Source organism: Phoca vitulina, unplaced genomic scaffold (assembly GCF_004348235.1).
Source record: "Phoca vitulina isolate PV1807 unplaced genomic scaffold, GSC_HSeal_1.0 scaffold22, whole genome shotgun sequence".
NCBI classification, from domain to species: Eukaryota; Metazoa; Chordata; class Mammalia; order Carnivora; family Phocidae; genus Phoca; species Phoca vitulina.
The window spans coordinates 13,960,695-13,975,617 of NW_022589725.1; the positions used below are offsets into that span (position 1 = coordinate 13,960,695).

General features: G+C 40.2%; 1 protein-coding gene across 5 annotated transcripts in view; it reads left to right on the forward strand.

Moving 5' to 3' along the window:
* Positions 1 to 14,478, forward strand: part of TPX2 (TPX2 microtubule nucleation factor) — a 57,961-nt gene extending 43,483 nt beyond the window's left edge. For 4 of the 5 annotated variants that reach the window (XM_032419258.1, XM_032419261.1, XM_032419259.1 and 1 more), the window contains 6 exons: positions 3,807 to 3,902; positions 4,924 to 5,100; positions 5,431 to 5,577; positions 8,263 to 8,374; positions 9,049 to 9,236; positions 10,995 to 14,478. In XM_032419258.1, the coding sequence (XP_032275149.1) occupies positions 3,807 to 3,902; positions 4,924 to 5,100; positions 5,431 to 5,577; positions 8,263 to 8,374; positions 9,049 to 9,236; positions 10,995 to 11,105 (831 nt within the window). In that variant the 3' untranslated portion in view covers positions 11,106 to 14,478. The remainder of the gene's footprint in view (positions 1 to 3,806; positions 3,903 to 4,923; positions 5,101 to 5,430; positions 5,578 to 8,262; positions 8,375 to 9,048; positions 9,237 to 10,994) is intronic. The other variant, XM_032419262.1, reaches the window with a different exon arrangement.
* Positions 14,479 to 14,923: the final 445 nt, after the last annotated feature.

Below are 14,923 nucleotides of genomic sequence, written 5' to 3' on the forward strand. Positions count from 1 at the left end.
ATCTGAGCCACCCAGGCGCCCCTGATCCTGGATTTCTTTAGAAAACAGCTTCCACAGCAGAATGAGCATTCTCTTTACAGTGGTCACCTTGGCAGGGTATAAATTCTTTTCAATGACTCATACTATACAAAGCATTTTGGAAAAGCCGCTTATCTTGGAGCCTGTGGCACAGTCTTAGATCTCTTCAGCAGTGGCAAATGTTCATATTTTAAAGATTAATTTGCTTTTAAGAGCTAATCTAAATCATTTGGAACTAAAACTAAGTAGTCCAAGATAATAGAGCTGGAAATAGTTTTGCTTAATTAAAAGTAAATATTGAGCCACTACCTTGCATTGCTTAAAAATTGGCTTTGAAGGCCACTCCAAGAAAGACTTTCCAAACATGTTTTAAGCAGTCACAGCATTGTTGGGATTAAGGAGAAGTCTCTCTCCCAAGGTATGAATTAGAGTCCAAGAGTCCAAGGTACAAATTGTTATTCATTTTTACTATATGTATTCAATGAACATTTACTGAATGCCTTATACTTGCCAAGGTCCTTGTTAGGTACTAGGGATTAGTGGAATAACAGTCCGCACTCTTAAAGGCTAGCAGGAGTTGAACATCTAAATACACAAGTGCTGTCAAGTTTTTTATGTAACTTGGGAAATGTCAAGTTACATCTAAATACACAAGTGCTGTCAAGTTTTTTATGTAACAGGGAAAGAGGGGTCATTTCATAGGTTCTGGGAGTGGAGAGATCAATTGAAAGCCTTTATAAAAGAAGAGATGCTTCAGTGGAGGCTTGAAAAAAGGCTTAGGTGCTTCCAAGTAGCGGGGACATTTCAGAGAGAACACAAAGTTATTGAGAGAACCAGCATTAACATTTTGGCAACTGCCAGTAGTTCATAGTGGTTGGAGGGTGAGCTGTAGGGAGGGGCAAGAGATGAGGCTGGAGAGTCATGCAGGGCACCATATCATGAGGCACCTTGTACTTCATGGCAAGGAATTTGTTATACTATTGTAGGTAGCCTAGGAGCCATTAAAGAACTTTAAGTCAGGAAGTTACGTGATCCGATGTGTCTTAGACAAGTAGTTCTGACTATATATAGAAGACGGATTGGAGGAATGAGATGAGAAGCTGAAAGACTATACAAGGCTAATGGAATGGTACAGGCAATCAGTGGTGTGGCCTTGTATGGTAGTGAAGAGGTGGAGAGGAAGCAGAATAGAGGGCAGAGGGAGGCAACATACACATGTGAATGTAACAAATAAGGGTTTGATCTTACCATTTTATTTTATTTTATTTTATTTTTTCATCATGATAAGTGTACTCTTTAACCCCCATCCCCTTTTTCTCCCATCCCCCCACCCAACTCCCCTCCCTTCCAGTAACCATCAGTTTGTTCTTTATAGTTAACAGTCTCTTTCTTGGTTTCTCTCTCTCTTTTTTCCTTGGCTCATTTGTTTTTTAAATTATGCATGGGAGTGAAATCTTATGGTTTTTGTCTTTCTCTGACTGACTTGTTTTATTTAGTACTCTACTCTCTAGCTCCATCCATGTTGTTGTAAATGGCAAGATTTCATTCTTTTTGTAATGGCTAAATAATATGCCATTGGTATTGGGTGTGTGTATACACCAATACATATTGGTGTGTATATACACACACACACACACACACACCACAGCTTTTTTAGCCATTTATCTATCAGTGGATACTTGGACTGCTTCCATGGTTTGGCTGTTGTAAATAATGCGGCAGTTTTTATTTTTATATTTTTTAAATTGATCTGGTCATAACCCTTCATTCAAAAAAGCCCAAGAGATACCATTTTGTAGTTAGGATTAATTGCCAGATTTGTGATAGAGTATAAATTCTATGAGAATCAGAGAGTGCTTATGGAACAACTTTCTAAAATGTCTTAGTCTTGAATGACGTGCACAGTATCGTACATGTAACTGAGCCTGCAAGGATTTAAAACGTTGGCAGTGTTTTTGGAATCATGAAGGGAAAAATCTTCAGAGTAGTTGAATGTATGAGAATTATGGAATATAGAAAATTCATTGCTTCCCTTAATCTACTCTCAAAGAGGTATGAGAGTTAACAGCTGTTCTTCCCACATTTTATTTTCTATGCTTAAGTTAATTATATATATTTTAAAAACAAAAAATAATATTCTCTATTTCAGCAACTTGTCCTTCTCCCCTCAATATTGTGAACACCATGTCAGTAATAAAGATTTATTTAATTCTTTTTCATGGCTGTATAATATTCTTTTCTACAGATGCACCACAATTTAAAAAAGGATTTAACTGATCCTTTCTTGATAAATAATTTAGTTATTTGCAATTTTTAATTCTTTTCAAAAATATTGAAGTAATACCTAAAACCAAAAACTAAACTAGAGATCAAATACTAAAGGTGGAATATTGGGTGAGAGAGTATGACCATTTAAAAATTTAATAGGTAATTCCCACCCTCCTCCATCAAATGAATAAATAAAATCTTAAAAAAAAAAAAAAAAGGAGGGAGCGCTTGGGTGGCTCAGGTGGTTAAGTGTCTGTCTTCAGCTCAGGTCGTGATCCCAGAGTCCTGGGATTGAGCCCCGCACCGGCTCCCTGCTCAGCAGAGAGCCTGCTTCTCCCTCTTTCTCTGCTGCTCCCCCTGCTGTGCGCACTCTCTCTCTCGCTCTCTCTGTCAAATAAATAAAATCTTAAAAAAAAAAAAAAATTAATAGGTAATTCACCTATTCCCAAAGGTTGTACCAATTTATGATCTATACTCTTACCCAACTATATGTGAGTGCCGACTTCTCTTTTGTACATGCCAACACTGGTATTAATCAGTCTTACAAATATTACTCAATCTTATAGGTGAAGAATAACCTGATTTAATTTATATTTTTAAAAATTATTGAGATCGAGTCTCTTGTGTATCTTTGTGAACTGCTTGTTCTTGTTCTTTGTCTATTTGTTTGGCAGAAGATAATTTAGCTCTTGTCCAATACTTTTTCCCATTTGCCTTTTGAGGGTGATTTTTTTTTTTTAAGATTTTATTTTTAAGTAATCTCTACACCCAGTATGGGGCTCAGACTGGCAACTGTGAGATCAGGAGTCACATGCTCCACCGACTGAGCCAGCCAGGCACCCCTGAGGGTGATGTTTTTGAACATAAGTTTTCATTATAGAGTTGTATGAGGAATAAGTTGAAGAAAATGGACAGTATCTATTCTGATCCTAGATACATTTGGAGGTCTTTCTATTTTTATTTTTGAGTGATTAGAGTATAGAAAGGAAGAGAAACAATAAAATATTGGCATTAGTTTGTTTTCTGTTGTGGTGAGTGTTTTTCATAAGCACCAAAAAAGATTGTGATGAATCCTTTTTTTACTGAATATAGTACTCCAGCCATCCCCTTGTTATTTGCTGCTCTTCTGTATGATAATCCACCTTTGGACTGCTACTGTGTTTCAGTATGCTGGGTAAACAGCAATATACTAAAGCCTTTTTTTGATTCCTGGTATGTAAACTCCCCTTTAAGAGAGGGATTTGATCTTTTTTTTTTTTTTTTTAGGTTTTTATTTATTTATTTGACAGAGAGCACAAGCAGGCGGGGCGGCAGGCAGAGGGAGAGGGAGAAGCAGACTCCCCACTGAGCAGAAAACCCAACCCAGGACTCAATCCCAGGATCCTGGGATCATGCCCTGAGCCGAAGACAGACGCTTAACTGACTGAGCCACCCAGCCTCCTCGAGAGGGATTTGATCTTACCACACAGCCTAGTAGAGATTGTTCTGGGATGTCTAATTGAATTGCTTACTCCTTGCAGGGTGTTCCTGAAAAGAAAGTACTTCCAATCACTGTCCCCAAGTCACCGGCCTTTGCACTGAAGAACAGAATTCGAATGCCCACCAAAGAAGATGAGGTGATTCCCTGGGATAGAGGGAGTTCTCTTCCTTCTACTTTATCAATTTAACATTCCTCTTTCTTAAGCTTAATGGAATTCAAAGGCAGTCACTCTTATCTGGAGTTGTCTTTAACAGTGGGTATGAACATTTGATCATCTTTTTTGCTCCCCCAAGAGCAAAGTAATTGGTAAGGGTATGAATCTTCTGGCTTTCAGTAGTGACTGGTTATGCAACTTATTGGATGCTTGTCTATTTCTATAGCATTGAAAATCAGCCTGTCATAACTTGAATAAAGTCGACAAGCCCTGTATTTTATTTTGCCTAAGCTATTGTCACCGTTCAGTGAGGGACTTTTAAAATTCACACTGAGCAGTTATGTCCTCCCTGTCTGATCTCCACTAACCCAAGGGTTGCTAAGGTTACTGTGTAGTGATGGTTCATGAAATTGGAACACATAAACTGTCATTGATCAGGCTAGTATCTTGTTACATCTCCCATTTTATCTATAAATATCCAGAGTTAGGGTAATTTTATAGCAGATCTCAAGCATAAACCTTTTTATAGGTTCATTTGAAACTAAAATACACCGTAATCTTATGTTACCAGCTTGAACCCAAACAACTTACTAGGTCCTATTCTGGGTTTGGCAACCATTAACTCCCAGTCACATGTTTTAGTGGAGTCTGGAGGCTGGGTCAAAGAAGAGGCCAAGGTATATGCTTACTTAGTACCTTTCCTCTGTTCTTCACTTTGTTCACACTGTTTGATCTCATTTCATTTTTACAACCTTCCTGTGAAAAACTTTAGATCCTTTAAGAGTAATTGTGTTAGTCCTTTATCAAATGCTTTCACACTGGTCTCACCCCTATGAAGTGGTAGGTGACTTAGGTATTATCCCTCTTTGATAGAAAAGGAAGCAAAGACACCTAGGAGGTTGAGTAACTTGCCTTAATTAATTTCTCTCAAATACTGTCTTCTGACACCACATTCTGTGGAGGTGAGAGAGAGCTTGTGTCTAAACTACAGTTTTTCCCTTAGGAAGAGGAGGAGCCGGTAGTGATAAGAGCTCAACCTGTGCCACATTATGGGGTGCCTTTTAAGCCCCAAATCCCGGAGGCAAGAACTGTGGAAATATGCCCTTTCTCTTTTGATTCTCGAGACAAAGAACGTCAGTTACAGAAGGAAAAGAAAATAAAAGAACTGCAGAAAGGGGAGGTAGGTGTTTCCATTTCTGCAAGTAGCATAATACTTCCTTTGATCCCTCTAAGAACGTTATGAAGTATAAATAGGGCAAGTTTTTAATAACCCTACTGGCGCAAGGAGATTAGGTGACTTTCCTGTGATCGTGTTGCCAGTTATTGGCAATATTGGGAGGATAACCTAGATTTCCTTTTGAGCCCCTTACTCTTTCTGCTATACATACCATGCTGCTTTGAAAACTGGCCTTTCCTATATTTCAGATTCATCCAGATATTCTGGAGCAGTTCTTGCTTTCTGGCTAGAGAGACCTTAGGATCTTAAATCTTATGTTTTCTTTTCTGTTAGGTGCCCAAGTTTAAGGCACTTCCTTTGCCTCATTTTGACACCATTAACCTGCCAGAGAAGAAGGTGAAGAACACAACTCAGATTGAGCCTTTCTGCTTGGAGACTGACAGAAGAGGTGCTCTGAAGGCACAGACTTGGAAGCACCAGGTGGGGGATGGGAGAGCAGCTAAAATGTTCATTGCTTCATTGTTGGTTTGTTAGAAGAGGTAGACCCACTACACTAAAATTCATCTGAGAACTAAAATACTGGATTATTTCAGGGACTCTCACTCTAAATCAGGGATCAGCAGACTTTCTATAAAAGACCAAATAGTGGGGCGCCTGGGTGGCTCAGTTAAGTGTCCAACTCTGATTTCGGCTCAGGTCATGATCTCAGGGTCCTGGGATCAAGGCCCACATCAGGCTCCCTGCTGAGCAGGGAGTCTGCTTGTCTTACTCTCCCATTGCCCCTCCCCCTGCTCATGTGCGCTCTCTCTCTCTCTCGTAAATAAATCTTTAAAAAAATAATGAAAAATAAAAGACCAGATAGTAAATATTTTAGATTTTGTAGGTTACATATGGTCTCTGTCACATATTCTGTGTGTGTGTGTGTGTGTGTGTGTGTGTGTGTGTAGGTTTCAACCCTTTGAAAATGTGAAAACTAGACTTACCTCAAGGACTGTACAAAAAGGGATTGCAAGTTGGATTTAGCCTGCAGGCTGAAGTTTGCTGACCTCTGCTCCAAGTGATCATCTGGGGAATGTGAGAACCAACAGGCTCTTTTTGCATCAGGAGTTTAAGATCTCATCTATTCCATCTGTTAGATTTGTTCCTTACATGTTCACTCCTTTCTCTTGGTACTTTGATAAGAAACAGTATGGTGAGAATAGATCCTCAGTATGGTATGCTGTCTTCTCAACATAGTGTGCTCTTTGTAGATGACAGGTGATTAAGAACAGTTAATTGGTTGTTGGCTGGTATAATTGGGATCTAATTCTGCCCTATTTGGAAAAAAATTCCCCTGAATCCCTAAGTTTGTCAGTGTTTTTATATCATCACTTATCTGGACTCTGTCCAAAAGGAGCTCTGGGCTAATCTTTCTAGGAAGTCAAGAGATGTGATTGCTTACATGACTGCACATAGGTCCCTTGTTGGTGGTGTTCCCTAGGAAAACTGTTGTTTTGGAAGTGGTAATGAATCTCTCTTTCCAGGACCATGACACAAAATGTCTGTGTGGGGTATTTCCTATAATAAATTTTTTTTTTTAAGTTTTTCAAACATACACAAAAGTAGAGAGCATAGTATAATGATCTTCCATGAACCTGTCACTTGGTTCTGTAATGATCAAAACATGGAAAATCTTACTTCATCTGCATTTCTTTTTTTTTTTTTTTAAGATTTTATTTATCTGAGACAGAGAGAGAGCATGAGCAGGGGGAGAGGCAGAGGGAGAGGGAGAAGCAGATTCCCCGTTGAGCCAGGAGCCCAACATGGGGCTTGATCCCAGGACCCTGGGATCATGACTTGAGCCAAAGGCAGACACCCATCTGTCTGAGCCACCCAGGCACCCCTTCATCTGCATTTCTACCTACTTAACCTCTATACTAGATATTTCTACCAACAAAGGACTACTTTGAAGCAAATTCTAGGTATCACATCATTTCATCCAAAAACAGCAAGTAAAGATATATATGTATCTTTATATCTTCAGTATGTATCTTTAAAAATATAAGTATTAAAAAAAACCCATAATACTATCACACATAAAAAGATTAATAGTAATCCCTTAATAGTGACAAATAGTGTTCTTATATCCCCAAATCTCATTATTTATTTATTTATTTATTTATTTTTAAAGATTTTATTTATTTGACACAGAGAGAGAGAGCACAAGCAGGGGGAGTGGCAAGCAGAGGGGGAGGGAGAAGCAGGCTCCCCGCTGATCAAGGAGCCCAATGCAGGGCTCGATCCCAGGACCCTGGGATCATGACCTGAGCCGAAGGCAGTTGCTTAACGACTGAGCCACCCAGGTGCCCCTCATAATTTTTTTAGACAGTCGAATTGTTCAAATCAGGATCCAAATAAGGCCCACATATTGCATTTGTTTGATCAATCTCTAAATCCCTTTTTCTCTGTAGGCTCCTCTAGTTACATATTACTTGTGGAATAAACTGGCTTGTTTGTCCTATAAATTTTCCACAATCCCAATTTTGGTCATTGTATTCCCATGGTGTTATTTAATATATTCCTGTACCTTCTGTATTTCCTATAAATGAGTAGTTAAATCTAGAGGCTTGATTAAATTCTGGTTAGATTTGGGGCACCTGAGTGGCTCAGTTGGTTAAGCATTTGCCTTTGGCTCAGGTCTTGATCTCAGGGTCCTGGCATTGAGCCCCGCATCGGGCTCGCTGCTCAGTGGGGAGTCTGCTCCCTCTCCTTCTGCCTCTCCCCTACTCCCCTCCCCATCCCACTCATGCTCTCTCTCTCTCTCTCTCAAATAAATAAGTAAAATCTTAAAAAAAAAATTCTGGCTAGATTCTTTTGGGGGTTGGAAGAGAGAATACTTTATAGATTATCCCATCCAAGGGTATATAATGTCCACACGTTTATTTTTGTGATGTTCAGTTAGGCCTTAAAAGTACCTTAAAGATATTCTCTACTTCTTAGTGGATTCAGAGGTTGTTATGTTAGTCTGATCTACTTAGTGTAAAGGGGGTTTTAACTGGGGTTTAGATGAAGTCATCTCCTGCCTTTATTGATGAAGCCATTTAGAAACATTAATTCTTGAGCCACTGAGGCAGCAGTTATGGAGGGTTGTGCTGTTGCTTATCTAACAGGCTTTCTTTCTAATAGCTGGAGGAAGAACTGAAGCAGCAGAGAGAAGCAGCTTGTTTCAAGGCTCGTCCAAACACAGTCATCTCCCAGGAGCCCTTTGTTCCCAAGAAAGAGAAGAAATCCGTTGCTGGTAGTATTATATGTACTCTTGGGGGATCAGGGCAGAATTGTCAGACTTCCCAGGGGGGATGCTGGGACTCAGTTATGTCAGTATTAGCTGTGTCAACCAGAAGCATTTTCCTTTAGAGGATCTAGTTGTTCTCTTCTTATACCGGGTTTTTTGTCTTTGTTGAACTGCACACCTGTGTTGAGTTTGCAGCATATGTTGGGGCCAGATTCACAGAACAAGAGCCTGGGCAAAAGTCACTGACATTTCAACAGCAGTTATGGGCTTTACTTTACAAAGAGTAGTAAGTGAGGGAGGAAGAGCCAGGACTTCTTTCTGGAGTTCACCATGAAGCAAGCCTTAGGTATAAAACGTTTGATTCCTTAAGCTCTGGGTAAGTGTCAGAAAATTGGATTCTCCTCCTACATCTGTCTCAGAATCACTATGTAGTTTTGAGCAAGCTCTTTCATCTGTGTGGGTCTTGATTTTCTCCTAATTAGATGGTTTCCAGGAGCCCTTCCAACTGTTAAAATTCTAGGACTTTTTGTATGTGTTATGCTCCACCTTTCTGCTAGCAGGGCTTCCCTAGAGTTTAGCCTTTCTGTTGCCATGCATGTCTGGGCCACTTGCTGCATCCAGGGGGCTAGGTTTATTAGGTCCTGCTTATGCACCAATATTCTCTCTGTTTCTGTACTCAGAGGGCCTCTCTGGTTCTCTAGTTCAGGAACCTTTTCAGCTGGCCACCGAGAAGAGAGCCAAGGAGCGGCAGGAGCTGGAGAAGAGAATGGCTGAGGTAGAAGCTCAGAAAGTCCAGCAGTTGGAGGAGGCCAGGCACCAGGAGGAAGAGCAACAGAGGGAGGAGCTGGCCAGGCTACGGAAAGAACTGGTAACTGGGCAGCATGAGCACTCATTAACCCACAGTTGTCTTTATTTTGTTTTATCTCTACCTTGCCTTGTTCCAGAAAGGATCTAAGGTGGCCTACCAGGACATATCAAAGATGAATGAAGGTGGAAAATCACACAAACCAAGAATAGTGACGAAGTTGTGATGTGAACAGTGTTAAAGATGTGCACATTGTGATCCATGCGTCTGCTAAGTTTGAGCCATAATTTTAGCTCTTTTTAGGAACCAACCTGTTGGTTACAAAACTAACAGTGTTCATGAGATACAAACAAGCTAGTTGTTTAAAAAAAAACAAAAAAACATTTAGTCTTGATACTGAATTCAGATAGAATTTCTTCCAGGGGTCTTCATAAGGAGGGTATCATGTGGTATAACATGCACAGTGATGCATTGCTAGGATTTGTTTATTTATCTAACTTATTTTTATTATTTTCTTTAGACTTAAGAAAACCAATGTGGTTTTACAATTAGACAAGAGTACATAGGTAGGGAAGGACATGGGAATTATGTGGCAACTGTATTTTCGTTTTCCTCTTAATAATTGACTCAAATTCCTTGGGGTTATAGCACATATTCGTCCATGTGACCCTCAGTGCTCACACTAGCATAATGATTTAGATATTAAGTTATCCAGAAAGAAAGCTTAATTCACATTAAGGACTTTTTCACTCAGAGGGCAGCAAGCTGCATTAATGAGCAAAGAGACAGTTTCAGATGGAACTTCATGTGATTGATAAAAGGATGGTTATATAAATACATAAGTTTTTGCAGTTTTGTCTAAAAAGTCTAGGCCAGCTGCTGATACAGGTGTTGGCAGTAATGACTGTGGCCTCAGGAAGGCTCTAGGGACAAACTATTAAAGGGACTAGCTTCTTGGCAAAATCCAAGCTGCCGTTTGCTGATTGGATGAAAAAATGATACAGTCCCCACTCTAGATATGCTCACAAAACCAGCCTTTTTTCCAGCCTGAAGTTCTTTGATTTTTCTTCAACACTTGGTACTGCCTCTTGTGTTTGTCCCCATCATAGAGGTGTTACTTAGAGTGATTCTCAGTATAGGCTGATGTCAGCATCCTAAAGCACAGTTCAGTCAATGCCACTTAGCTCTCGACTAACCTGACTTAATTCAGGATTGTTTTAGACTACCCAGAAGGAAGGACGGCCTTCTCCCAGAAATTCTTCCTGGTTATCATTTTTGTTTGTTTGTCCATGGTTTTGGTGAATATTAAGACTCGATAAGCTTAAGATTGTACTCTGGGAGATTTTTTTTTTTTTTAACATATAGTATGTTACTAGTTTCATAGGTAGAGTTCAGTGATTCATCTGTCTTATATAACACCCAGTGCTCATTACATCACGTGCCCTCCTTAATGTCCATCACCCAGTTATCCCAGCCCCCCACCCCCGACTCTGACAGATTCTTAACATGTATCTCTTTTCTGCTGCAGTTGTGTACAACCCTGTTAAACCTAGTAATAAACAATCAAGCTGGAGTTAGGCTTGATGTTCTTTAGTGCAAGCTGAGGGACCCCCAAGACCTGAATAGAAACCTACATGGGCTCCAAAGCTCACATGCTTTTCCATTATGCGGTGTTGTGTGTCCCCCCCCCCCCCTTTGGATAGTGACTTGGATCTCTAAGACTATACAAACATTTTCTCAAGAAGAAAAAAAATAAAAACAACTATACACAGAGTTCTCTAACATCCTGATCAGTGGTAACTATCTTTCCTTATTCTGTAGGTGCACAAGGCAAATCCAATACGCAAGTACCAGGGTGTGGAAGTAAAGTCAAGTGACCAGCCTCTGACTGTGCCTGTTTCTCCCAAGTTCTCCACTCGATTCCACTGCTAACCTCAGCCAGTGAGCTTCAGGCACCACCTGGGAACAGGAGCTGCTCTTTTCATCAAACCAGAAGCCTTCTTTCTTTGTTACCAGGGCATGGAGAGAACCCATTTCTCTAGACTTTTACCTGCCCATGCCCAACAGAGCGTACCTGACAAGTATGGACTCCGATTTTGTTGAGAATTGTTTTCCTACATTATTGAGGCTAATAATGAGACTCAACTGATGCATGTCTCGCTGACTCCATGTAGTTATTTCCTTTGAACCATCAGTCGACCTTTAATATGAGTCTTAACTCTGACTAGAGTTTAAAGTCTCTGTATCAGCACAGTATACTTTCTATTGCTTCTTTACCCCCTCCCCCTTTTTTTCCTATTTTAATCAGAAAATAAAGATAGTTAAATACTAAGATAGGATTTAAGTCATGGCTTACCTGAGGAACAGTCAGTATATTAGATTCTTTCCTCATCTCTGCACAAAATGAATTTAGAGTTAAGGAGCCTGTCTGTACAAGGGTGGAAGCCTCATTAACTGCACAACCACGAGGAAGATGGTGGACCGACAGGGAGCCTCATAGCAGCCATTGGCAAGCTTTGGGGCAGAGCTGCTGTTAAGGCACATTCTTCCCTTGTCAATGCTGATAATAACAGGGAATGCTGTGCAGTACACATTTTAAGTCCTCTGATAGACTGGAGTGGAATAAATATGTTTGTCTTCCCCTCCCTGATTTTGTTACTTCATGTTTTTAACTCTGTCAAGCCCCTTTGGAGGTCACATCATATTGGAGAAATGGGTACTTTGAGAAGAGGAGGGTCCAGGAACTTTTTAAAGCACAGGCTCTGTCCTTAGAGGAAAGTGCTTTATAATGTTTTTCTGTCCTTCCATATTTTGTTAACTCCCTTCCAGGAACCACTCTGGAAGGGAATGTGTTATGCCTTCACACAGACCTGTGCCTTCTTTGCTAAATGTGCTTTCTCTCATCTGGTAAACTTCCTTATAAGACTAAAGTAAAATCTTTTTCATAAATCCTTCCTTGACCACCTGACCTCTGCAGGCAAGGATGATCACTTCCTTCTGTGTGCCTCCTAAATATTTCTTGTATATGTCTCTAGTAGAATAGTTATACTGCTGAATTACTTGTATTTGTTCACGAACTGGTAGAGACCCAGATACCTAAAATTTTCTTAGTCCTCGAAAATAAAAATTATCTTAGTCATCTCTGTATTTTTTGTAGCTGGCACAGAATTTGCTAGATCCATGTTAAATAGTGTATTTTCTTTTAGACTTGGCATTATTTACGAACTCTACTCTTTATTAGTCCTCTACTCCTGCGCTAAAGGATATAAAAGCATCCATATTCTGCCCAGGCCAGTCCTAGGCACCACAGAAGATAGTAAACCTATTTTATATTCCTTTTATTTATTCATTCAATGAGCATTATGAACAGGCTGCTGTAGATTCAGTGACGGATGACAAAACAAGACATGATTTGCAGATCCCTGAGCCTCTTGAAGACCCACTGACTGATGCAAGATACAGTTCCTTTATTCATTTCCTAGAAGTCTAGTATACAGGTCCATACCTACCTTATGTAATTCATTTAACAACTGTTTACTTGGTGCTAAGTGTATATACCTTGGGACCACTTAGTCTCTGGGAATACAGCAATGAACAGAAAGAGAAGAACTTGCCTTCATGGAGCTTACCTTTTAGGAGGGAAGACAGACCATAAACAAGTAACTGTCCTCTCTTCTGTCATGTGGTAAATGTTTCTCTGACTGCTGTGTGGAGAATAGACTGGAATGGGATGGAAGGCATGTAGGTGAGAGCTAATAGGAGCTTGGGCTGGGGTAGCAGCAGTGGAGGTGGTGAGAAATGGCTGGGTTCTGAGTGTATCTTGAAGTTGTAACTGGCAGGAGTTGCTGACATATTGGACGTGGTGTGCGAGAAAGAGGGTTGAGATGGGCACACAGGTATTGGTCCTGTGAGAAATCCAGTTCTACCTCAGTGCTATCTCTTTTGGATTCCTGGAGGGTTTTCATTATTTCTGGTTACCTCTTGCTTGGGTTTTTCTCCTATTCATCTCTTGAGCCCCTCTGTGTCTGTCCTCTGTAGCTTTACCCCCTCTCGTATCAGCAGTTTTCTGACAGTTCACTGTCATTCGTGTATTGCCATCTGGTATCAGGTGTTTTACATATGTTGCCCATTTTTTGGTTTTGGTCGTTTCAGGTAGGAGAATAAATCCAGCCCTCAAAATGAGGGTCCTGGAAAAAGTATTAGTGAGAATTATGGACCTAGTGGATCCTTCTGGATTACCCTCTCCAGACAGGCCCATTTTGGGGTGGTAATGTGTGACAGTCTTGGAGAGGCAACAGAATGGGATTACATTACTTCAGAACAAAGAGCTTAAAATTGAGATACAGACATCTATTGCCTCCTGCTTCCTAGAATTCCTTAGTTTCCCAGCAGTTGGCTGTCTCTCCTCAGCTCAGTCTGTTTAGTACTGAATTCTCTTATGGGACCTCCTCACATGACCCTCATTTCTAATATAGTCTCCCATTTCCTCTGAAGCTCAAAATTTCCAGTTTTATCTCATGGAGGAAGTCAGGTTCTTTATCCCTTCAGGCATATTCTAGCGGGAGCTTCTCTTTCAACACTAGAGGTTGCTCTGAAATTTTCCTAAGCAAAGAACCTGTCCTACCTAAAAAGATAGGAATTTACTGAATTTTACTGAGAAATCTGGCTGTCACACTTCGCTTGGCAATTTTGCAAAGCTCCTAGCTCATGCGCACATGCAGATGGTTAGAATTCCCACAATTTCTGGGAAGGACTCTTTGTTTTCAGTGTTGTTTTGGCTTGGTCATGGTTTCCCATTGCTAAGAGTCTTGTGCTCATTAACATACTTGTAAGATTACTGTTCTCTTACTGTGGCTGGTCGTTTCGTCCTTGTGTGAATGCTTTGTTGCCATCTTGACTGCTATTTATTCCTTGCTGGTTCTTTTCCACAGAGTTTTGTCCCTGGAAAGTGGAGCTTGAGTGGTAGACAGGCCACAGTTGTAGCTGCTCCCGAGTTTGACAGAGATGAGACCTGTGTATAGGGCCTTGTAACACAAGATAAGATGTGACTGAGTAATGTGAGACACTGAAAGTACTGAGGGAGTTCAGAGATTCTTTTTGGAGGTGAGGTTGCAGTTCTTAAAGATGTTTCTTTCCTTTTTTTTAAGTAAAAATTGCCAAAGTAATATAGTATGTCTTTTGGAAACAATTAAAATAATACAGACCATATAGAGTAAACCATTCAAGTGTCCTTATTTCCCTGCTCCCATTTCCCAGGAGTACCCTATTGATAACAGTTGTATATTCTTCCAGACTGTTTTTATGTACACACATAGATTTCTAGAGCATTTTTTTTTTGTAATAATAAGATTATAGCATTCTGCATTTGTTTTTAATTTGTTCTCTGAAATGTTATACATTCACATGGTTCAAAATTCACAAGCTACAAAGGTAAAGTTCTTCACCTTTTCTCCCAACTGTTCAGGGTCCATCCTCAGAGATATTGTTACCAGGTGTGCTCCTTTGCAGAGATAGAGTCACCATAGATGTATTTCTATCTCCTCTCTCGTTTATTTTTATACAAATAGTATCATGCTTTACACTCTGTACCTTGCTCTTTTCATATGTGTTCTGGATTGAATGATGTTGTTCAGGTGCTACCTTGGACATGTCCTGGCTTTCCCCTGACTGAAGGATGAAGCCTCTTATGAGAACCTAGTGACATGGAGGCAGACCTGTAGAGGGGTCTAGATCCTCTGCAGATATCCTAG